The 25,569-nt window shown below is 45.0% G+C and overlaps 1 protein-coding gene across 1 annotated transcript in view; it reads left to right on the top strand.

Moving 5' to 3' along the window:
• Window positions 1–24,629, top strand: part of GRIN3B (glutamate ionotropic receptor NMDA type subunit 3B) — a 112,272-nt gene extending 87,643 nt beyond the window's left edge. The window contains exons 8-9 of the mRNA XM_044279039.1: window positions 1,258–1,325; window positions 24,323–24,629. Of these exons, the coding sequence (XP_044134974.1) occupies window positions 1,258–1,325; window positions 24,323–24,629 (375 nt within the window). The remainder of the gene's footprint in view (window positions 1–1,257; window positions 1,326–24,322) is intronic.
• Window positions 24,630–25,569: the final 940 nt, after the last annotated feature.

The following is a 25,569-nucleotide window of genomic DNA, read 5'->3' as shown; positions in this document are numbered from 1 at the left end:
GTGGGCACCGCAGCTCTATTGAACTGCAGGAAGCGGCATCACCCCATCCTGTGGGCAAACAGAAGTGGCAGCCAGCCACCACAGCAGAAATTGCCTCTTTCTCCTGGTTCCCCTTGTGCCAGGCCGCATCCATGGGCAGTACGGTGTCTTTCACATAGTCACCATCCCTTTCCACTTCTCCTGCTCAGACTCCTACTCCGCTCCAGCCATTGCTAATGGAATGCACAGCCAGAAAACAACTCTATGCGCTCAGCAATCCAATGGTACACAAGCTTAATTCCCACCTAGCCAAGTTGCTGGCTGTGCAGGTGCTGCCGTAACATTTAATAGAGTCTGCTTTCTTTAGGGAGCTAATGACGTGTTCTCAGCCTCGCTGGAAGATTCTTAGCCAGCATTATTTTTCCCAAAAAGCCATGTACTGCCTTATACTCTCATGTAGCGGACAAAATGGGACACTTCCTGCTATTCTTGGTGTGCACCAAGGTTCCCGCCATGATGGACACCTGGAGCAGCTCTTACGGGCAGGGACAGTACATGTCTTTAACAGCCCACTGGGTCCATGCTTTTTATTGCAGCGGCGAGGCAGCACCCCGGCAACGAGGCCATTTCCTTTTGAACCCCCACGAGTGTGTCAGCCTGGCTCCCACAGCAGACACTTATGCATCTCCTCCATGGAAATGTTCCCTCCTCAAAAGCAGCAGGATACAGGGTCACTTTGTGTCAAGCGTTGCTACGCCTTGTTGGAGCTGATCAGCTTGGGAGAGAGTAGCCACACTGGTGACCTGTTGCTCAAGTACATCAAGTAGCAAACATCCCACTGGCTGTCAACTTGCCGACTCCAACTGGGCAAGGCGGTCAGCAACAAAATTTATAAAAAATAAACGAAAAAAGATGTCAAGTTTTCTGAGTCCTAGGAGGCTAGAGGGGATTATATACCAACATTTAGAGCAATTGAAGCAGCTTCGGTTCAGCGCAAACCAAACTTTTTCAAAAATTCAGGAAGCCAGACCCGAAACAAATCTGTTTTCTGCACAAAATCTGCAGTGTGAAAAGACATTCTTACAGTATTTAATAATGTATGTAGTAGTAGTAGTAGTTTTTCATAGCTTAGTCTCGTTCAGTTGAATACACCAAAGCTATAGTGAATCAAAATACTAGGCAAGATGCAAGATGACTCTTTTAAATAACAAATTAAATCTCGATAATGATGCCTATGATGGCCTACAAGTATTTCAACTTAGACTTTATTATTTACAGAAAATACATTGGGCTTTGAACATGGCAAGTGAAGACCAAGATGTGAAGCTGCCAAAACCTGACAAACGGTGGGTCTGACTTTACCTTCTTTTCAAATGTTTTATTTCACTAGATAGTGTGAATATAGGGTGCATTCTGTTTTTTCAGCTGCACTGATAGCAAAAAGTACTCATTCCAAAAATGCTGTCTCACAACTGTTATGTCACAGTTACCTAATCTAGAAAAGTAACTATTTTGACAGGAAAATAATATACCTGTTACCTTGTCTATTTTTGAAAAAATTGTAATTTGGGAAACATCTCTATTATCTTACAAATTTGTAAGTCTCGGTTTACATATCCCCATAGCATGATGCTGCCACCACCATGTTTCATGGATGGTATGTTTAAAGTGATGTGCAGTGTTAGTTTTCCACCACACATAGGGTTTTGAATTTAGGCCAACAAGTTCAATTTTGGTCTCATCTGACCAGAGAATCCTTTTCCACATGTTTGCTGTGTCCCCTACTTTGCTTATGCAAACTGTGGACAGATTCTCCCACCTGAGCTGTGAATCTGTGCAGCTCCTCCAGAGTGACCATGGGCCTCTTGGCTGCTTCTCTAATCAGTGTTCCCCTTGCCTAGGCTGTCAGTTTAAGTGGACAGTGATGTCCTGGTAGGTTTGGAGCTGTGCCATAAGCGTTCCATTTTCAGATGATGGATTGAACAGTGCTCCGTGAGATGTTCAGAACTTGGGATATTTTTTATAACCTAAACCTGGTTCACACTTCTTCACAACTTTATCCCTGACCTGTCTGGTGTGTTCCTTGGTTTTCATGATGCTGTTTGATTACTAATGTTCTGTAACAAACCTCTGAGGCCTTCACAGAACAGTTGTACAGAGAATAAATTACACACAGGTGGACTGTATTTACTAATAAGGAGACTTCTAAAGGCAATTGGTCACACTGGATTTTATTTAGGGGTATCAGAGTACAGGGAGCTGAATACAAAAAAACTCAAGATTTTTATTTATTAAAAAATTTGAAAACCATGTATCATTTTCTTTTCACTTCACACATTCTTTCTACTTTGTGTTGGTCTATCACATAAAATCCCAATAAAATACGTGAACGTTTTTAGGTGTAACGTGAAAGAATGTGGAAAAGTCGCAAGGGGTATGAATACTTTTTCAAGGTACTATATTTGCTTCACCTGTCTGTCTCTTGCAGACTATTTATCAAGCACTTCATAAATTAGACTGGGCGAATTGGCATTAGTCTGACCTCTAGTGGTTCTTTATCAGAACAACAAATTAATATTCACTAAAGGCCTTATTACACCTGAAAACAATCTTTCAGATCATCACTAACAAGCGTTTGTATGAACGCTCGTTAGCAATGATCTGGCAGTGTAATACTGCTGCCAATTAAATAGAAATCTTGCAGCAGGCTTAAAAATATAGGTCATCAATATCAGATTGGCGATGCAGATCTGGTGCTGCATTTGTAATCTCATTGGGGTCTTAATTTCCCTCTGCTCAATTGAAGGATTTGGCTAATTTCTGACAAGGTGTGCTTCTCGTCATAAATTAGGTGCACCTCCAGCGTTCTGTGCACTTGGTGTAAAAAGTACTCATGCCCCTGACTGGAGCAGTTTTTCGTTTACATTTACTCCTGTTTCCATAACATTTTTATTTTTTCACCAATGTAACGGTGTGTGAGCTTTTTTTTTGCAGGACGAGTTGTAGTTTTTATTGGTATCCTTTTAGAGTACATATGTCTTTTTAATTACTTTTTATAAAAAAATTTCGGGAGGTGAGGTAGGCAAAAATTCCAATTCTGTCATTATTTTTTATTCGTATGGGGTTCTCCATGCGATATATATGATATGATATTCTGTGGGTTGATATGGTTATAGCGATAGCAAATTTATAGTTCTTTCTATGTTCACTACTTTTACAGCAAAAAAAATCACTTTTGTATTAAAAATAAGTAATATTTTGCATCATCATATATCAAAATCCATAATATTTTTATTTTTCCACCAACGTAGTTGTGTGAGAGCTTGTTTTTTTGCAGGATGGGATGTGTGAGGGCTTGTTTTCTTGTGGGATTGCATGTAGTTTACCACAATCGGGCATACAGTTATGCCTGAGCTGTTAACCGGGGCTGTGACAATATAAAGTGTCACAACCCAAGAGTCTCCGCTGTCACAGACAGCAGACATGGGATCAGCTGGCAAGGGACCAATCAGAGTGGACTCTTGCTGGTAATCGCTCTGATTGGTTAGTCTGTACAGACTAACCAATCAGAGCATAGTTGCCCTAATTCTTCTGGTTTCAGGCTCTGATCTCCACTCTGTGCCTCAGATGCCCTCTGCAGCGCAACATGCGGTTTCCATCATTGTATGCGATGGCAGTGTCCTGATGGTTGCCACACAATTGAAATTGCTGCATCTATTATGAGCCATCTATAAAAGGATCCTGTTTCTAATCCTGCATGTTGATGCTGTAAAAAAAACTGTGACGGAATTGCTGTTTTTGTCACCTCACCACCCAAAAACATTTAACAAAAAGTGATCAAAAAGTCATATGCATATTACAAAATGGTACCAATAAAAACTACAGTCTATCCTGCAAAAACAAGCTCTCATGCATCTTCATTGGCAGAAAAATGAAAATGTTATCACTGTTGGTATATGGCGATGCAAAATAGAACGTATTTTTAACAAATAAGTGATTTTATGCTGCAAAAGTAGTAAAATATGAAAAAAACTATATAAATTTGGTATGGTCATAACTAGAGTTGAGCGAACACCTGGATGTTCGGGTTCGAGAAGTTCGGCCGAACATCCCGGAAATGTTCGGGTTCGGGATCCGAACCCGATCCGAACTTCGTCCCGAACCCGAACCCCATTGAAGTCAATGGGGACCCGAACTTTTCGGCACTAAAAAGGCTGTAAAACAGCCCAGGAAAGAGCTAGAGGGCTGCAAAAGGCAGCAACATGTAGGTAAATCCCCTGCAAACAAATGTGGATAGGGAAATGAATTAAAATAAAAATTAAATAAATAAAAATTAACCAAAATCAATTGGAGAGAGGTTCCATAGCAGAGAATCTGGCTTCCCGTCACCCACCACTGGAACAGTCCATTCTCAGATATTTAGGCCCCGGCACCCAGGCAGAGGAGAGAGGTCCCGTAACAGAGAATCTGTCTTCATGTCAGCAGAGAATTAGTCTGCATGTCATAGCAGAGAATGAGGCTTCACGTCAGCCACCACTGCAACAGTCCATTGGCATATATTTAGGCCCAGCACCCAGGCAGAGGAGGGAGGTCCCGTAACAGAGAATCTGTCTTCATGTCAGCAGAGAATTAGTCTGCATGTCATAGCAGAGAATGAGGCTTCACGTCAGCCACCACTGCAACAGTCCATTGGCATATATTTAGGCCCAGCACACACACAGGCAGAGGAGAGAGGTCCCGTAACAGAGAATCTGGCTTCATGTCAGCAGAGAATCAGTCTGCATGTCATAGCAGAGAATGAGGCTTCACGTCAGCCACCACTGCAACAGTCCATTGGCATATATTTAGGCCCAGCACACACACAGGCAGAGGAGAGAGGTCCCGTAACAGAGAATCTGGCTTCATGTCAGCAGAGAATCAGTCTGCATGTCATAGCAGAGAATGAGGCTTCACGTCAGCCACCACTGCAACAGTCCATTGGCATATATTTAGGCCCAGCACCCAGGCAGAGGAGGGAGGTCCCGTAACAGAGAATCTGTCTTCATGTCAGCAGAGAATTAGTCTGCATGTCATAGCAGAGAATGAGGCTTCACGTCAGCCACCACTGCAACAGTCCATTGGCATATATTTAGGCCCAGCACACACACAGGCAGAGGAGAGAGGTCCCGTAACAGAGAATCTGGCTTCATGTCAGCAGAGAATCAGTCTGCATGTCATAGCAGAGAATGAGGCTTCACGTCAGCCACCACTGCAACAGTCCATTGGCATATATTTAGGCCCAGCACACACACAGGCAGAGGAGAGAGGTCCCGTAACAGAGAATCTGGCTTCATGTCAGCAGAGAATCAGTCTGCATGTCATAGCAGAGAATGAGGCTTCACGTCAGCCACCACTGCAACAGTCCATTGGCATATATTTAGGCCCAGCACCCAGGCAGAGGAGGGAGGTCCCGTAACAGAGAATCTGTCTTCATGTCAGCAGAGAATTAGTCTGCATGTCATAGCAGAGAATGAGGCTTCACGTCAGCCACCACTGCAACAGTCCATTGGCATATATTTAGGCCCAGCACCCAGGCAGAGGAGGGAGGTCCCGTAACAGAGAATCTGTCTTCATGTCAGCAGAGAATTAGTCTGCATGTCATAGCAGAGAATGAGGCTTCACGTCAGCCACCACTGGAACAGTCCATTCTCAGATATTTAGGCCCCGGCACCCAGGCAGAGGAGAGAGGTCCCGTAACAGAGAATCTGTCTTCATGTCAGCAGAGAATTAGTCTGCATGTCATAGCAGAGAATGAGGCTTCACGTCAGCCACCACTGCAACAGTCCATTGGCATATATTTAGGCCCAGCACCCAGGCAGAGGAGAGAGGTCCCGTAACAGACAATCTGGCTTCATGTCAGCAGAGAATCAGTCTGCATGTCATAGCAGAGAATCAGGCTTCACGTCACCCACCACTGCAACAGTCCATTGTCATAAATTTAGGCCCAGCACTAGTGTTGAGCGGCATGTCCCATATTCGAATTCGCGAAATTTTGTGAATATTCGAAAGAATATTCGTAAAATATTCGCGATTATTCAAATTCGTTATTATTTCGCATATGCGATAATTCGAATTATCGCATAATACATATGCTATGCAAAATTCACATGTGCGCTAATGAAATCGCCTTACGAAGATTCGCAACTCAATTCAATCACTAATGTATGAATGCAATGCCCTTTGCCTCTGTTCTGGGACAAGTGTAGATATTCGCATGTGCGCTAATAAAATCGCCTTACGAAGATTCGCACCTCAATCACTTTCTAGGGAATGTGAGACTTTTGGGAATCAATCGAGATACAGTGGGGGGTGATGACAGTAGTTGACAGAGTACAGATCAATGTAATCTGTAAGGTGGAAAGTAAAATAAAAAATACGAATATTCGTAAATCGAATTTTACGAAGTTCTACGTATTCGCGAATATGGTGCTATACTATATGAATGCACAGGCCTTTGCCTCTCTGTTCTGGGGACAAGTGTAGATATTTGCATTTGCGTTAATAAAATCGCCTTACGAAGATTCGCAGCTCAATTCAATCACTAATGTATGAATGCAAAGCCCTTTGCCTCTGTTCTGGGACAAGTGTAGATATTCGCATGTGCGCTAATAAAATCGCCTTACGAAGATTCGCAACTCAATTCACTAATGTATGAATGCAAAGCCCTTTGCCTCTGTTCTGGGACGTGCCGATATTCGCATGTGCGCTAATAAAATCGCCTTACGAAGATTCGCAGCTCAATTCAATCACTAATGTATGAATGCAAAGCCCTTTGCCTCTGTTCTGGGACAAGTGTAGATATTCGCATGTGCGCTAATAAAATCGCCTTACGAAGATTCGCAACTCAATTCACTAATGTATGAATGCAAAGCCCTTTGCCTCTGTTCTGGGACGTGCCGATATTCGCATGTGCGCTAATAAAATCGCCTTACGAAGATTCGCGCCTCAATCACTTTCTAGGCAATGTGAGTAAGATCTGAGCTGTTGGACCTTTGGGAAACAATCAATTATATGTGTACTGTAATTTTGTGGGGGGGGGGGGGGGAAACAAAAAACGAATATTCGTTTTTACGAATATATAGCACTATATTCGAAATATTCGCGAAATCGCGAAGTTGCGATATTCGCGAAAAAAATTTGCTTTTCGAATATTCGCGCTCAACACTACCCAGCACCCAGGCAGAGGAGAGAGGTCCCGTAACAGAGAATCTGGCTTCATGTCAGCAGAGAATCAGTCTTCATATCATAGCAGAGAATCAGGCTTCACGTCACCCACCACTGTAAGAGTCAATTTTCATAAATTTAGGCCCAGAACCCAGGCAGAGGAGAAAGGTCCCGTAACAGACAATCTGGCTTCATGTCAGCAGAGAATCAGTCTTCATATCATAGCAGAGAATCAGGCTTCACGTCACCCACCACTGCAACAGTCAATTGTCATAAATTTAGGCCCAGCACCCAGGCAGAGGAGAGAGCTCCCGTAACAGAGGATCTGGCTTCATGTCAGCAGAGAATCAGTCTGCATGTCATAGCAGAGAATGAGGCTTCACGTCACCCACCACTGCAACAGTCCATTGGCATATATTTAGGCCTAGCACACAGGCAGAGCAGAGAGGTCCCGTAACAGACAATCTGGCTTCATGTCAGCAGAGAATCAGTCTGCATGTCATAGCAGAGAATGAGGCTTCACGTCACCCACCACTGCAACAGTCCATTGGCATATATTTAGGCCTAGCACACAGGCAGAGCAGAGAGGTCCCGTAACAGACAATCTGGCTTCATGTCAGCAGAGAATCAGTCTGCATGTCATAGCAGAGAATGAGGCTTCACGTCACCCACCACTGCAACAGTCCATTGGCATATATTTAGGCCTAGCACACAGGCAGAGCAGAGAGGTCCCGTAACAGACAATCTGGCTTCATGACAGCAGAGAATTAGTCTGCATGTCATAGCAGAGAATGAGGCTTCACGTCAGCCACCACTGCAACAGTCCATTGGCATATATTTAGGCCCAGCACCCAGGCAGAGGAGAGAGGTCCCGTAACAGACAATCTGGCTTCATGTCAGCAGAGAATTAGTCTGCATGTCATAGCAGAGAATCAGGCTTCACGTCAGCCACCACTGCAACAGTCCATTGTCATAAATTTAGGCCCAGCACCCAGGCAGAGGAGAGAGGTCCCGTAACAGACAATCTGGCTTCATGTCAGCAGAGAATTAGTCTGCATGTCATAGCAGAGAATGAGGCTTCACGTCAGCCACCACTGCAACAGTCCATTGGCATATATTTAGGCCTAGCACACAGGCAGAGCAGAGAGGTCCCGTAACAGACAATCTGGCTTCATGACAGCAGAGAATCAGTCTGCATGTCATAGCAGAGAATCAGGCTTCACGTCAGCCACCACTGCAACAGTCCATTGTCATAAATTTAGGCCCAGAACCCAGGCAGAGGAGAAAGGTCCCGTAACAGACAATCTGGCTTCATGTCAGCAGAGAATCAGTCTTCATATCATAGCAGAGAATCAGGCTTCACGTCACCCACCACTGCAACAGTCAATTTTCATAAATTTAGGCCCAGAACCCAGGCAGAGGAGAAAGGTCCCGTAACAGACAATCTGGCTTCATGTCAGCAGAGAATCAGTCTTCATATCATAGCAGAGAATCAGGCTTCACGTCACCCACCACTGCAACAGTCAATTGTCATAAATTTAGGCCCAGCACCCAGGCAGAGGAGAGAGCTCCCGTAACAGAGGATCTGGCTTCATGTCAGCAGAGAATCAGTCTGCATGTCATAGCAGAGAATGAGGCTTCACGTCACCCACCACTGCAACAGTCCATTGGCATATATTTAGGCCTAGCACACAGGCAGAGGAGAGGTTCATTCAACTTTGGGTAGCCTCGCAATATAATGGTAAAATGAAAATAAAAATAGGATTGAATGAGGAAGTGCCCTGGAGTCCAATAATATATGGTTATGGGGAGGTAGTTAATGTCTAATCTGGACAAGGGACGGACAGGTCCTGTGGGATCCATGCCTGGTTCATTTTTATGAACGTCAGCTTGTCCACATTGGCTGTAGACAGGCGGCTGCGTTTGTCTGTAATGACGCCCCCTGCCGTGCTGAATACACGTTCAGACAAAACGCTGGCTGCCGGGCAGGCCAGCACCTCCAAGGCATAAAAGGCTAGCTCTGGCCACGTGGACAATTTAGAGACCCAGAAGTTGAATGGGGCCGAACCATCAGTCAGTACGTGGAGGGGTGTGCACACGTACTGTTCCACCATGTTAGTGAAATGTTGCCTCCTGCTAACACGTTGCGTATCAGGTGGTGGTGCAGTTAGCTGTGGCGTGTTGACAAAAGTTTTCCACATCTCTGCCATGCTAACCCTGCCCTCAGAGGAGCTGGCCGTGACACAGCTGCCTTGGCGACCTCTTGCTCCTCCTCTGCCTTGGCCTTGGGCTTCCACTTGTTCCCCTGTGACATTTGGGAATGCTCTCAGTAGCGTGTCTACCAACGTGCGCTTGTACTCGCGCATCTTCCTATCACGCTCCAGTGCAGGAAGTAAGGTGGGCACATTGTCTTTGTAGCGTGGATCCAGCAGGGTGGCAACCCAGTAGTCCGCACAGGTTAAAATGTGGGCAACTCTGCTGTCGTTGCGCAGGCACTGCAGCATGTAGTCGCTCATGTGTGCCAGGCTGCCCAGGGATAAGGACAAGCTGTCCTCTGTGGGAGGCGTATCGTCATCGTCCTGCCTTTCCCCCCAGCCACGCACCAGTGATGGACCCGAGCTGCGTTGGGTGCCACCCCGCTGTGACCATGCTTCATCCTCATCCTCCTCCACCTCCTCCTCATCCTCGTCCTCCTCGTCCTCCAGTAGTGGGCCCTGGCTGGCCACATTTGTACCTGGCCTCTGCTGTTGCCAAAAACCTCCCTCTGAGTCACTTCGAAGAGACTGGCCTGAAAGTGCTAAAAATGACCCCTCTTCCTCCTCCTCCTCCTCCTCCTCCTGGGCCACCTCCTCTTCCATCATCGCCCTAAGTGTTTTCTCAAGGAGACATAGAAGTGGTATTGTAACGCTGATAACGGTGTCATCGCCACTGGCCATGTTGGTGGAGTACTCGAAACAGCGCAACAGGGCACACAGGTCTCGCATGGAGGCCCAGTCATTGGTGGTGAAGTGGTGCTGTTCTGTAGTGCGACTGACCCGTGCGTGCTGCAGCTGAAACTCCACTATGGCCTGCTGCTGCTCGCACAGTCTGTCCAGCATGTGCAAGGTGGAGTTCCACCTGGTGGGCACGTCGCATATGAGGCGGTGAGCGGGAAGGCCGAAGTTACGCTGTAGCGCAGACAGGCGAGCAGCAGCAGGATGTGAACGCCGGAAGCGCGAACAGACGGCCCGCACTTTATGCAGCAGCTCTGACATGTCGGGGTAGTTGTGAATGAACTTCTGCACCACCAAATTCAGCACATGCGCCAAGCAAGGGATGTGCGTCAAATTGGCTAGTCCCAGAGCTGCAACGAGATTTCGCCCATTATCACACACCACCAGGCCGGGCTTGAGGCTCACCGGCAGCAACCACTCGTCGGTCTGTTGTTCTATACCCCGCCACAACTCCTGTGCGGTGTGGGGCCTGTCCCCCAAACATATGAGTTTCAGAATGGCCTGCTGACGTTTACCCCGGGCTGTGCTGAAGTTGGTGGTGAAGGTGTGTGGCTGACTGGATGAGCAGGTGGAAGAAGAGGAGGAGGAAGCCGAGAAGGAGGAGGTGGCAACAGGAGGCAAAGAATGTTGCCCTGCGATCCTTGGCGGCGGAAGGACGTGCGCCAAACAGCTCTCCGCCTGGGGCCCAGCTGCCACTACATTTACCCAGTGTGCAGTTAGGGAGATATAGCGTCCCTGGCCGTGCTTACTGGTCCACGTATCTGTGGTTAGGTGGACCTTGCTACAGATGGCGTTGCGCAGTGCACACTTGATTTTATGGGATACTTGGTTGTGCAGGGAAGGCACGGCTCTCTTGGAGAAGTAGTGCCGGCTGGGAACAACATACTGTGGGACAGCAAGCGACATGAGCTGTTTGAAGCTGTCTGTGTCCACCAGCCTAAATGACAGCATTTCATAGGCCAGTAGTTTAGAAATGCTGGCATTCAGGGCCAGGGATCGAGGGTGGCTAGGTGGGAATTTACGCTTTCTATCAAATGTTTGTGAGATGGAGAGCTGAACGCTGGCGTGTGACATGGTTGAGACGCTTGGTGACGGAGGTGGTGGTGGTGGTGGTGTTGGTGGTACATCCCCTGTTTGCTGGGCGGCAGGTGCCAACGTTCCTCCAGAGGCGGAGGAAGAGGCCGAGGCGGCAGCAGCAGAATAGGCCGAGGCGGCAGCAGCAGAAGAGGTAGCAGGGGGAGCCTGAGTGACTTCCTTGGTTTTAAGGTGTTTACTCCACTGCAGTTCATGCTTTGCATGCAGGTGCCTGGTCATGCAGGTTGTGCTCAGGTTCAGAACGTTAATGCCTCGCTTCAGGCTCTGATGGCACAGCGTGCAAACCACTCGGGTCTTGTCGTCAGCACATTGTTTGAAGAAGTGCCATGCCAGGGAACTCCTTGAAGCTGCCTTTGGGGTGCTCGGTCCCAGATGGCGGCGGTCAGTAGCAGGCGGAGTCTCTTGGCGGCGGGTGTTCTGCTTTTGCCCACTGCTCCCTCTTTTGCTACGCTGTTGGCTCGGTCTCACCACTGCCTCTTCCTCCGAACTGTGAAAGTCAGTGGCACGACCTTCATTCCATGTGGGGTCTAGGACCTCATCGTCCCCTGCATCGTCTTCCACCCAGTCTTGATCCCTGACCTCCTGTTCAGTCTGCACACTGCAGAAAGACGCAGCAGTTGGCACCTGTGTTTCGTCATCATCAGAGACATGCTGAGGTGGTATTCCCATGTCCTCATCATCAGGAAACATAAGTGGTTGTGCGTCAGTGCATTCTATGTCTTTCACCGCTGGGGAAGGGCTAGGTGGATGCCCTTGGGAAACCCTGCCAGCGGAGTCTTCAAACAGCATAAGAGACTGCTGCATAACTTGAGGCTGAGACAGTTTCCCTGGTATGCATGGGGGTGATGTGACAGACTGATGGGGTTGGTTTTCAGGCGCCATCTGTGCGCTTTCTGCAGAAGACTGGGTGGGAGATAATGTGAACGTGCTGGATCCACTGTCGGCCACCCAATTGACTAATGCCTGTACCTGCTCAGGCCTTACCATCCTTAGAACGGCATTGGGCCCCACCATATATCGCTGTAAATTCTGGCGGCTACTGGGACCTGAGGTAGTTGGTACACTAGGACGTGTGGATGTGGCAGAACGGCCACGTCCTCTCCCAGCACCAGAGGGTCCACTAACACCACCACGACCATGTCCACGTCCGCGTCCCTTACTAGATGTTTTTCTCATTGTTATGGTTCACCACAACAACAAATATATTATTTGGCCCAATGTATTGTATTCAAATTCAGCGGGATATAAATTTGAGGCCTAGTATTTAGGCGCTGGGTGACCGGTATGGATTTAGTGACAGAATTAGACTTGGAAATGCACAGAAGCGTGTGTGTGTGAAGTTATTCTGAATGACCCAATGTGCACCTTGAATATTATATACCCTTTTAGGGATAGATTTCAAATAGCTCTGATATAGCAGAAACCACTAAATTATGAAATTGCTAAATTGGGAATTGTACTTCAACCCAGAACAAAAAATGTGCTTTGACGGACACTAAATATCTTGCCCAGCAACAACAGTACAGCGGTGGGTAACGAGAGATTTAGAGGGAATTAAATTTGAGGCCTAGTATTTAGGCGCTGGGTCACCGGTATGGATTTAGTGACAGAATTAGACTTGGAAATACACAGTAGCGGGTGTGTGTGAAGTTATTCTGAATGACCCTATGTGCACCTTCAATATTATATACCCTTTTAGGGATAGATTTCAAATAGCTCTGATATAGCAGAAACCACTAAATTATGAAATTGCTAAATTGGGAATTGTACTTCAACCCAGAACAAAAAATGTGCTTTGACGGACACTAAATATCTTGCCCAGCAACAACAGTACAGCGGTGGGTAACGAGAGATTTAGAGGGAATTAAATTTGAGGCCTAGTATTTAGGCGCTGGGTCACCGGTATGGATTTAGTGACAGAATTAGACTTGGAAATGCACAGAAGCGTGTGTGTGAAGTTATTCTGAATGACCCAATGTGCACCTTCAATATTATATACCCTTTTTGGGATAGATTTCAAATAGCTCTGATATAGCAGGAACCACTAAATTATGAAATTGCTAAATTGGGAATTGTACTTCAACCCAGAACAAAAAATGTGCTTTGACGGGCACTAAATAACTTTCCCAGCTACAACAGGACAACGGTAACGAGAGATTTAGAGGGATTTAAATTTGAGGCCTAGTATTTAGGCGCTGGGTGACAGGTATGGGTTTAGTGACAGAATTAGACTTGGAAATACACAGTAGCGGGTGTGTGTGAAGTTATTCTGAATGACCCTATGTGCACCTTCAATATTATATACCCTTTTAGGGATAGATTTCAAATAGCTCTGATATAGCAGAAACCACTAAATTATGAAATTGCTAAATTGGGAATTGTACTTCAACCCAGAACAAAAAATGTGCTTTGACGGACACTAAATATCTTGCCCAGCAACAACAGTACAGCGGTGGGTAACGAGAGATTTAGAGGGAATTAAATTTGAGGCCTAGTATTTAGGCGCTGGGTCACCGGTATGGATTTAGTGACAGAATTAGACTTGGAAATACACAGTAGCGGGTGTGTGTGAAGTTACTCTGAATGACCCTATGTGCACCTTCAATATTATATACCCTTTTTGGGATAGATTTCAAAGAGCTCTGATATAGCAGGAACCACTAAATTATGAAATTGCTAAATTGGGAATTGTATTTCAACCCAGAACAAGAAATGTGCTTGAACGGACACTAAATAACTCGCCCAGCTACAGCACTAGGGACAGATTTAGCTGGATATAAATTTGAGGCCTAGTATTTAGGCGCTGGGTGACAGGTATGGGTTTAGTGACAGAATTAGACTTGGAAATACACAGTAGCGGGTGTGTGTGAAGTTATTCTGAATGACCCTATGTGCACCTTCAATATTATATACCCTTTTAGGGATAGATTTCAAATAGCTCTGATATAGCAGAAACCACTAAATTATGAAATTGCTAAATTGGGAATTGTACTTCAACCCAGAACAAAAAATGTGCTTTGACGGACACTAAATATCTTGCCCAGCAACAACAGTACAGCGGTGGGTAACGAGAGATTTAGAGGGAATTAAATTTGAGGCCTAGTATTTAGGCGCTGGGTCACCGGTATGGATTTAGTGACAGAATTAGACTTGGAAATACACAGTAGCGGGTGTGTGTGAAGTTATTCTGAATGACCCTATGTGCACCTTCAATATTATATACCCTTTTTGGGATAGATTTCAAATAGCTCTGATATAGCAGGAACCACTAAATTATGAAATTGCTAAATTGGGAATTGTACTTCAACCCAGAACAAAAAATGTGCTTTGACGGGCACTAAATAACTTTCCCAGCTACAACAGGACAACGGTAACGAGAGATTTAGAGGGATTTAAATTTGAGGCCTAGTATTTAGGCGCTGGGTGACAGGTATGGGTTTAGTGACAGAATTAGACTTGGAAATACACAGTAGCGGGTGTGTGTGAAGTTATTCTGAATGACCCTATGTGCACCTTCAATATTATATACCCTTTTTGGGATAGATTTCAAATAGCTCTGATATAGCAGAAACCACTAAATTATGAAATTGCTAAATTGGGAATTGTACTTCAACCCAGAACAAAAAATGTGCTTTGACGGACACTAAATATCTTGCCCAGCAACAACAGTACAGCGGTGGGTAACGAGAGATTTAGAGGGAATTAAATTTGAGGCCTAGTATTTAGGCGCTGGGTCACCGGTATGGATTTAGTGACAGAATTAGACTTGGAAATACACAGTAGCGGGTGTGTGTGAAGTTACTCTGAATGACCCTATGTGCACCTTCAATATTATATACCCTTTTTGGGATAGATTTCAAAGAGCTCTGATATAGCAGGAACCACTAAATTATGAAATTGCTAAATTGGGAATTGTATTTCAACCCAGAACAAGAAATGTGCTTGAACGGACACTAAATAACTCGCCCAGCTACAGCACTAGGGACAGATTTAGCTGGATATAAATTTGAGGCCTAGTATTTAGGCGCTGGGTGACCGGTATGGATTTAGTGACAGAATTAGACTGGGATATGGCCAAAAAATGAACAGACTATTGCTGGTTAAATGCACTTGGTGTGACAGCTTCACCCTGATGTAGGCTTTAGCCAAAAAACAACCACACCATTGAGGGTTAAATGCACTTGGTGACAGGCGCAGCTTGCCCCTGATTTTGTATATGGCCAAAAAATGAACAGACTATTGCTGGTTAAATGCACTTGGTGTGACAGCTTCACCCTGATGTAGGCTTTAGCCAAAAAACAACCACACCATTGAGGGTTAAATGCACTTGGTGACAGGCGCAGCTTGCCCCTGATTTTGTATATGGCCAAAAAATGAACAGACTATTGCTGGTTAAATGCACTTGGTGTGACAGCTTCACCCTGATGTAGGCTTTAGCCAAAAAACAACCACACCATTGAGGGTTAAATGCACTTGGTGACAGGCGCAGCTTGCCCCTGATTTTGTATATGGCCAAAAAATGAACAGACTATTGCTGGTTAAATGCACTTGGTGTGACAGCTTCACCCTGATGTAGGCTTTAGCCAAAAAACAACCACACCATTGAGGGTTAAATGCACTTGGTCGCAGCTTGTGCTGGCGCACCACAAGACACAAAATGGCCGCCGATCACCCCAGAAAAATGAGACTGACAAACGGTCTGTGCAGCCTAAAAACAGTGAGCAATTGAGGATCAGCAGCTCAATGATCCACAGCTGCAGATCGATCAGTTAATCAAGTCCTTTGGAGGAGTTAATCTGCCTAATCTCGCCCTACTGTCGCAGCCGCAACCTCTCCCTACGCTAATCAGAGCAGAGTGACGGGCGGCGCTATGTGACTCCAGCTTAAATAGAGGCTGGGTCACATGGTGCTCTGGCCAATCACAGCCATGCCAATAGTAGGCATGGCTGTGATGGCCTCTTGGGGCAAGTAGTATGACGCTTGTTGATTGGCTGCTTTGCAGCCTTTCAAAAAGCGCCAAGAAAGCGTCACAAAAGCGCGAAGAAAGCGACGAACACCGAACCCGAACCCGGACTTTTACGAAAATGTCCGGGTTCGGGTCCGTGTCACGGACACCCCAAAATTCGGTACGAACCCGAACTATACAGTTCGAGTTCGCTCATCCCTAGTCATAACCAGATATACACACAGAACAAAGTTATCATTATCATACAAACCGCATAGAGAACCCCATAAAAACGCACACGGCCAGTATACGATAGAATTGCATTTTTTGCCCACCTTTGTAACCCAAAATGGTTAAAAAAAAAATACAGCTTGTCCTGCAACAAAGAAGCCCTCACACAGCTCAGTCAACAAAAAAATTTAAATGTTATGGCCCCTAAAATTAATTTCAGCAAATTCCATATTAGAAAATCCTGATGCTGCTCCTTTCCTTCTGAATGCTGTGCTCCAAATAGCAGTTTACATAAGGTGTTGCCGTATTCAGGAAAAAATGCATAACAAATTGTGAGGTGCTTTTCTTCTGTTACACCTTGTGAAAATGAAAAATTTGAAGCTAAAGCATCATTTTATTGGAAAAAAAATGTAATTTTAAATTTTCACAGCCAGAAGCTTTTTGGGTCACTTCACCCCTTGATCAATTCCTTAAGGGGTGTAGTTTCCAAAATGGGGGTCACTTTTTGGAGGTTTCCTTTCTAGGAGTACCTAAGCGTTTTCTCAAATGTGACATAACACCCAAAAACCATTCCAGCAAAATCTGCCCTCTGAAAGCAACATGGCGCTCCTTTCCTTCTAAACCCTGCCATGTGCCTACAAAGAGATTTACAACTACCTATGGGGTGTTTCTGTAAACTGCAGCATGAGGGTAATAAACTTTGATGCATGTTTTGCTGTTAACCCTTGCTGTGTTACAGGAAACATGGATTCAAATAGAAAATCTGCACAAAAAAATGAAATTTTTAAATTTCACCTTCATTTTGTTTTAATTCCTGTGGAACACCTAAAGAGTGAACAAAGCTTGTAAAATTGAATTTAGGGGTGTAGTTTCTAAAATGGGTAATTTTTGGGTGGTTTCTATTATATCAGCTCTTTAAAGTCACTTCAGAACTGAATTGGTCCTTAAAAAATGTTTTTTTTAAATTTTCTAAGCCCTCCAACGTACTAAAAAATTAAATTACATTAACAGAATTATGTATATTTTGGATTTTTTATACATAAAACATAGCAACTTGAATTCACCGCTGACATGAAGTACAATGTGTCACAAGAAAACAATCTCAGAATGGCTTGGATCAGTAAAAGCATTCTAGAATTATTACCAGATAAAGTGTGTAATGTGAATCAGTCGGCACTGTGGATGTAGCGTGGCAGTGCACGTGTCCTAGGATTGGCGTCCCATATAATAGTAAAAATAGCAAAAGACCGGCACTCACTCTGGAATTCTTGCAAAGTATTTATTTATTTCCACATACCTGTGACACGTTTCGGCACACAGTGCGCCTTTATCAAACAGTAAACATTCCCCAATACAAACCCATTTAAATAATCCACCAAACAACCGTTGCCGTGACGACCAAGTAAACAATCACATGAACACTTCCTGGAAGGTCAGATTATATCTCTCAATATCCAAAATTGTATCTTTGTTTGTGGTACAGATCATATTGCTTCGATTCCGTTGTTGAAAATAATGGTCCATATTAAGTATATAACTTGCATCAATATTGAAATTATAAAAAGCTGTGTAACTCATAAACACGATTAAGACCCATCGGTTCCAGTTTGGAGTCAATGGATCCAAAAAGCCTCACGTTTCATCAATAATTTATTTCCATCACCCCCGCGGCGTGGTTGTGATACACTTTCAATAATCGGAAAACGTAGCTGTGCAATTGTATGTTTTCGTTGGTGAAAATGATATGGTATAGGTAGCAACAGATTGCTTGTCCTGATAGTAGATTTATGCTTGCGGAATCTGTCTTTCATGCAGAAAAGACATCTCACCAACATACCATAAGCCACACGGGCATTTGAGAATATAAACAACAAATTTGCTATCACATGTGAAAAAGCCACGTATGGGTATTCGCTCTCCTGTATGTGGGCGAGTTAAATGGGTGCCTTTTATCACACATGAAGTGAATACAGTCCAGGCATGGAAAAGTGCCTTGTCTAGAGGCAAGAAAAACACTTAGTCTCAATTCCATTCTGTTACTCCCTATATCAGCCCTAATGATTTTATCCCTGATATTTTCTGCTCTTTTGCAGAAGATCATGGGGGGGTTCTGGAACTCTTCAACCTGTGGATAAGATTTATTTATAAAGTTCCAATGTTTATTAATGACTGCCCTTATTTTATTAACCCACAGGGCCGCCATCAGGGGGGCACAGCCGATACCCCAGTAAGGGGCCCGGACCCTGGGGGGGGCCCGGCCAGTTCCAATAAAAAAAAAAAAAACTTGAGTTCAACTTTATTGCATCGCTAGAGGGGGGCAATTGATTATTCCTTTAGTTATGTCCGGTTCATGAACGAATTGAATCGTTCATATGAATCGATTGAACCGGAGGAGTCGATTCCTCTGACTGAGCTGATCTGTGTGAACCAGCTCAGTCTGACCTAGAGTGTAATCTGATTCTAGAGTGGAAGCTGCTTCTGCCAGCCTCTCCCCTCCCCGCCCACCAACCAATCAGAGCTGAGGCAAGGCAAACACTAGCAGCTCTGAGTCACTGACAAGTACAGGGAGGAGTGTAATCTGATCCTAGAGTGGAAGCTGCTTCTGCCAGCCTCTCCCCTCCCCGCCCACCAACCAATCCGAGCTGAGGCAAGGCAAGCACTAGCAGCTCTGAGTCTGAGTCACTGACACCAGTACAGGGAGGAGTGTAATCTGATCCTAGAGTGGAAGCTGCTTCTGCCAGCCTCTCCCCTCCCCGCCCACCAACCAATCCGAGCTGAGGCAAGGCAAGCACTAGCAGCTCTGAGTCTGAGTCACTGACACCAGTACAGGGAGGAGTGTAATCTGATCCTAGAGGGGAAGCTGCTTCTGCCAGCCCCTCCCCTCCCCGCCCACCAACCAATCAGCTCTGAGTCTGAGTCGCACAGTACAGGGAGTCTGAGAAAGAATCAAATGAGTCTCAGGTTAATACAATCTAAAGATCCGACTTTTTTAGTTAGAGACTCATTCGATTCTTTGAGTTAAAAGAGCCGTGAGTCACTAGAACACTGAGGCTGTCGGAAGATGCTTTTGTTGCAGCAGTGATAAGATTAAGGGACAGGAGCAGAGAGAGAAGTGAAGTGACAGATGACTGAAGACCACGCGATCTGTTGCTCAGAAGCCATGAGATTGTGAGGCTACTTTCACACTAGCGGCAGGATGGATCCGACAGGCTGTTCACCCTGTCGGATCCGTCCTGCCGTTATTTCACCGGACTGCCGTTTCGTCCCTATTGACTATAATGGGGACGGGGGTGGAGCTCCGGCGCAGCACGGCAGTGCATGGCGAAAGGCCGCCAGACTAAAAGTACTGCATGTCCAACTTTTTAGTCCGGCGGCCTCTCACCGCGAACTGCGCCGGATCTCCGCCCCCGTCCCCATTATAGTCTGCATTCCCCTTTAAAAGGCTCTGAGCCGCTGCGCAGCGGCAGGTGACGTCAGAGGCTGACGCTGTCCACTGGCTGCTACCGCCTCATGCCGTGACACCGCCTTCAGATTAGCGCGCCGCAGCCTGCCTGCCACTGCCAGACACGGTCAATTCTGGTTTGCAGGCTTGCAGCCAGGCGTGGCGGCGGGAACTTCTGTTCTGGCCTCTGGGAGTGGGACTGGAATCAAATCTGGAAAGAATTGTGGTGGAAGCCTGTCCAGCTGCCCTAGTCCCCTCGCCCCTCTCCCCACTTAGCCAGCCCAGGAAGGAGTCAGTGCGGCTCCATGCTCCACTCCATCACATGTTGGACCGGACGGACTCCAACGATTCATTAAGGTCCATTAGGTTACTTGTTTCCATAAATAATGTTATCATTTTACTGTTAATGGTGGCATACAGTATTTTTTCAAAGCAGAACACACAGCTAAATAGCCGGGGCTTGGTGGGCTGGCAAGGGAGGGGTTAATAACAATAAGTGATGGAGGATCATGGCCCTGTGGGATAATCCAGAAAACAGCTTTGCATTTTACCCCCGAACAAAGACCACACAACATAGAGCTGCCTAGCCAAGTAGACAACATAAGGATCAATATGAAAATAAATAATTTGGAGCCTTTGAAATAGCTCAGCTCAGTATGCGGCATAGTACAGGATGGAGTCAGGATGGAACCGTTTGGCTCCGCACCGCCAGGCGGACACCAAAACGCTGCAAGTAGCGTTTTGGTGTCCGCCTCCAGAGCGGAATGGAGGCGGAACGGAGCCAAACTGATGCATTCTGAACGGATCCGCATCCATTCTGAATGCATTGGGGCTAAACTGATCTGTTTGGGGCCGCTTGTGAGATCCCTGAAACAGATCTCACAGGCGGACCCAGAAACGGCAGTGTGAAAGTAGCCTATGCCGCATACTGAGCTGAGCTATTTCAAAGGCTCCAAATTATTTATTTTCATATTGATCCTTATGTTGTCTACTTGGCAGCTCTATGTTGTGTGGTCTTTGCTCGGGGGTAAAATGCAAAGCCGTTTTCTGGATTATCCCACAGGGCCAGGATCCTCCATCACTTATTGTTATTAACCCCTCCCTTGCCAGCCCACCCAGCCCTATTTAGCTTTGTGTTCTGCTTTGAAAAAAATGTTTAGGCCATGAAGGGGTTAATTAAGTGTTGGAGGGGGTGGGGGGTGTTATTGTGCATATTGTGTTTGGGATCCATTTAACAAGTTTGACCAGTTGGGTTTGAGAGTGGTTGAGTGTCATCCACAGATCCCCCATAACAGTGTTCGTCATCCACAGATCCCCCATAACAGTGTTCGTCATCCACAGATCCCCCATAACAGTGTTCGTCATCCACAGATCCCCCATAACAGTGTTCGTCATCCACAGATCCCCCATAACAGTGTTCGTCATCCACAGATCCCCCATAACAGTGTTCGTCATCCACAGATCCCCCATAACAGTGTTCGTCATCCACAGATTCCCCATAACAGTGTGTCATCCACAGATTCCCCCCCATAACAGTAAGTCCTCCACAGATTCCCCCCATAACAGTAAGTCCTCCACAGATCCCCCCCATAACACTGTAACAGTAAACCTTGTGCTTTTAAGGTGTTTTTTCCTAAATGTGCCAGGGGAAGATTGCTAGGGCAGATTAGAACAGGTAGTGTAGTTAGTGTTAGTGTAGGGTCCTGCTTAAAAGAGTCTACCTTGTCGTGGTAGCAGGCTTCATATTATTTGGTCAAAAATTAGTTCCTTACTGAAATCGCTGATTATCACTTTTTACTGTCTTTGTAGTTGTAAAAAAATTATGAAATTGGGGGTAGGTCCTTGGGGGTGGAGGGGAGGTGGAGTCAGGATGGATTCTAAAGGGGCGGGGTAGGAGGGGGGGCCCAGGCCTTGAGCTGTGTAAGGGGCCCCAAAATTTCTGATGGCAGCCCTGATTAACCCATGAATGATACCTAACTATGAAGGGTATATGAGATGTTTTATTGAGAGGTTCTATTTTAGGAGAAATATTCATTTTATCCTTCTGTTCCTGTAGTACATGTGTAAGGTATCCCATTGCCGTGAATTTAGTAGTCATCTCATTCATTCTGATGTCCAGGTTTGTAGGATCACTGACTATGCGTCTTATTCTCTGATATTGGGAATAAGGGAGGGATTTCTTAGTAGTTGTAGGGTGATTGGTAGAGTATGCCAACAGACTATTACGGTCTGTGGTTTTAAAGTATAAATGTATAAATCAGTTTTAATTCTGCCATCCTCTCCTTTAATAACCCAGGTGTCTAAAAAAGGAAATCTGATGCATGTCAAAATGTAAAGTGAACTGAAGTTCTAACCAGAGTTAATAAACAAGGTCAATTCCATTAGGGTTTGAACGTCGCCCCGCCACACACCAAAAATATCATCAATGAACCGTCGCCAAAAAATGCAATGTTGCTGGTATGAATGGTTAGAATAGATAAATTCTTTCTCAAAGTAAGCCATGTAGCAATTTGCGTATGGCGGTGCAACGTTCGTACCCATCGCTGTTGATAAAAAATATTTCTGAGACATCTCATTCTGTGTCATTGTACGTGCTTTGATTAAAAAGACACCGTACTGCATTAAGTCCTTTCTCATGTGTAATAGATGTATAGAGACCGCATACGTCAAATGTGACGAGATTGCAGTCCCCATCTACTTGCAATTAACTCACCCACATAAAGGAGAGCAAATACCCATATGTGGCTTTTTGTATGTTGGCGAGACGTCATTTCCGCATGAAAGACAGATTCCGCAAGCATAAATCTACTATCAGGACAAGCAATCTGTTGCTACCTATACCATATCATTTTCACCAACAAAAACATACAATTGCACAGCTACGTTTTCAGATTATTGAAAGTGTATCACAACCACGCCGCGGGGGTGATAGAAATAAATTATTGATGAAACTTGAGGCTTCTTGGATCCATTGACTCCAAACTGGAACCGATGGGTCTTAATAGTGATTATGAGTTAAACAGCTTTTTATAATTTCAGTATTGAGGTAAGTTATATACTTTAAAAAAAATGGTCCATATTATGGGTTTGTATTGGGGAATCTTTACTGTTTAATAAAGATTCGGTGGAATAAAACGCATCATAATCACAGTTATGTTTTTGCAAAAACTGCATGTTTTTTTTGGTGCAGTTTTTGCCACACCAAAAATGCAGCACAGCCACGAAGTGTGGCAGCACCCTAAGGCCACCTATACACACATGCGGGTGAATGCACATAAGATCCGCACAAATTTCCGTGTGGAATTATGTGTGTTTCTGCAGCATATCCGCACCAAAATCCGCAGTTTCTAATTATGAATTTTGGTGTGGATTAGATGTGGGGTTTGCTTCAGATCTCACCTTCCATTGAAAAGGGTGAAATCCGCAGCTAAAATCGCAAACATTGTTGACGTTCTGTGGATTTGGAAATCCGCAGAACATGTCAGTTTCCACACTGAAACAATTTCCACATGAGAATCCATGCAGAAAAACCAGGCGTAAAAAGTGTGGATTTATGTGCGTTATTTGGTTTCAGACCATATAACGCACATAAATCCACACTTTTTATCATGGTTCTGGTGCATTTTTTTGTTGTGGATTTTCTGTTCATGTTAATAGCACCATTGAAGTCTATGGGGAAAACCACTCTACTCTACACACCAACAATTGTAGATTTTAAAATCCGCATTACAGGTCAATTTCCGCACCTAAGGAAAAAAAGCAAAGTGTACATGAGATTTGTCAAGTCGCATTCACTTTGCAGTACTGTATTAAGCCGAAATCTGTGCAGAAAACCCATGCATAATCCTAATTTAAAAACAGAAATTCTGCTTGGTTTTTTGTGTGCAGATTTTTGTGTATTTCTACATCAAATCCACACCAAAAACCACGTGTTACATGCAGGCTTTGGTGCAGATTTGATGCAGTTTTGCCCCAGATCTCACCCTTCTATTGAAAACTGTGAAATCCGCACAAAAGAAAAATCACACAAACAAATGACATGCTGAGGATTACAGACAGGTCAATTTCTGCTGTGAAGAAACAAAATGTCCAATCTTATACACTTTGCTGCTACTGTATTACACTGCGGTTTTTCTGCAAGAAAATTTGTGCATAAGGGCTCATCCACCAAAACACGGAATGGAATGGAAAGTTCTGCCCTCCATAGAACAGTCCTATCCTTGTCCATAAAACAGACAAGAATAGAACATGTTTCATTTTCTGCGGGTGCCACAGAACGGACACTCTGTGTGCGCATCTTTTGCGTCCCCATTGAAGTGAATGGATCTACATCCGATCTGCATTTTGAAAAAAATATACGTTCATGGCATGAGCCCTAATCCACAATATATGCGGGTAGCCCAACAGTAGTAATTATCTATCTCTTCCTTTCAGCTGCAACCTCCAGAAAGAATCAAATGCAGAACCTCAGTCTGTCTGGAATAACCTGCGGCGCGCACCAGTTCACCTGGAGAAAAGGGTGCACTTTAATTTAGAGACTGTAAATATTAAGGATAAGGATTGTTCATGTGTAAATGGACAAATTTCCAACCCCAAGGAGCAGGAACTAAAAGAACTGGAGTTGAAAATAGAAGGTATGAAGGATCAGCTGAGAGCTGCGCTGGTGAGAAAAAGTGAGCTGATGGTCATTCTGCAACCTCCATGCAACCACACGCAGCCAAAAACAGAGGGGAACAGATGATACACAGACTGCTTGGGTCACGTACTTGATCTAATCACATGCTCTGTCACAGAGCTTACAGTCTAATCACAGTTTTTCCAGTGAGGAGTTGCAGGCAGTTCACGACTGATGGATTGTTGCATAAGGCACAATAACTAAATCCTTGAGGAAATTCCACCCTAAGAGCGTTGTGCAAACAGGTGCAAGCAAATAGACGGACACCATGCAAGCTCTGAAATGATATCTCCTGTTTCTGGAATGAAAGCCTGCCATTTGTCTTGTTTGCTGTATGACTTACATCACGCCTGTCCTTTATTTCTATTTAGTCTTCTGCAAAATGTTTCCTGGTTTGTTCATTAGTTCTGAAAAGCAGACAAAATGTCATCGCAGTAAAATGGCACAAAGCTGGGAATGCGCTCTACAGTACTGACCTCCCACCGGGTACTGAGAAACATCTCCCTGTGTCATCTGCTTTCTTGTCATTTTAGGATCTTTTATAAAAGCGTGTTCCAGGATTTAAAATAAGATGACCTGTCCTCAGGATAGGCCATCAATATCTGAGGGTCCGACACCCACACCCCTGCCGGTCACGGTCAGCTCTTCTCCACCAGCTCCAGCGCCTAAACTACACAGCTCGGTCCATTATGTAGTAGATAAAGCTGGTTAGTGCAGTAAATGGGGAAGAACTGCAGTTACCAGCTTGATCCACGACATAATGGACCGAGCCGTGTAGTTCCAGCGCTGACTTCCTGCACAGAAGCTACTGCACAACAGCGGATTGGCAAGGGGTGTCAGACCCCCACCAGTCAGATACTGAAGGCCTATCCCGGAAAACACCTTTAGGTCCTATGTACACAACCATATTTTCGGTCAACATCTGAAACGCATTTTTTTGCGTACCCATTCATTTAAATAGGGTCGCAAAAAAAGCAGGCAGCAAACCGTGGCCCCACAAAAAAGA

This window comes from Bufo gargarizans, chromosome 1 (assembly GCF_014858855.1).
Source record: "Bufo gargarizans isolate SCDJY-AF-19 chromosome 1, ASM1485885v1, whole genome shotgun sequence".
NCBI lineage: Eukaryota > Metazoa > Chordata > Amphibia > Anura > Bufonidae > Bufo > Bufo gargarizans.
Note: the sequence above shows the minus strand (reverse complement) of the source record. Positions and strands in the feature narration are given on the sequence as shown.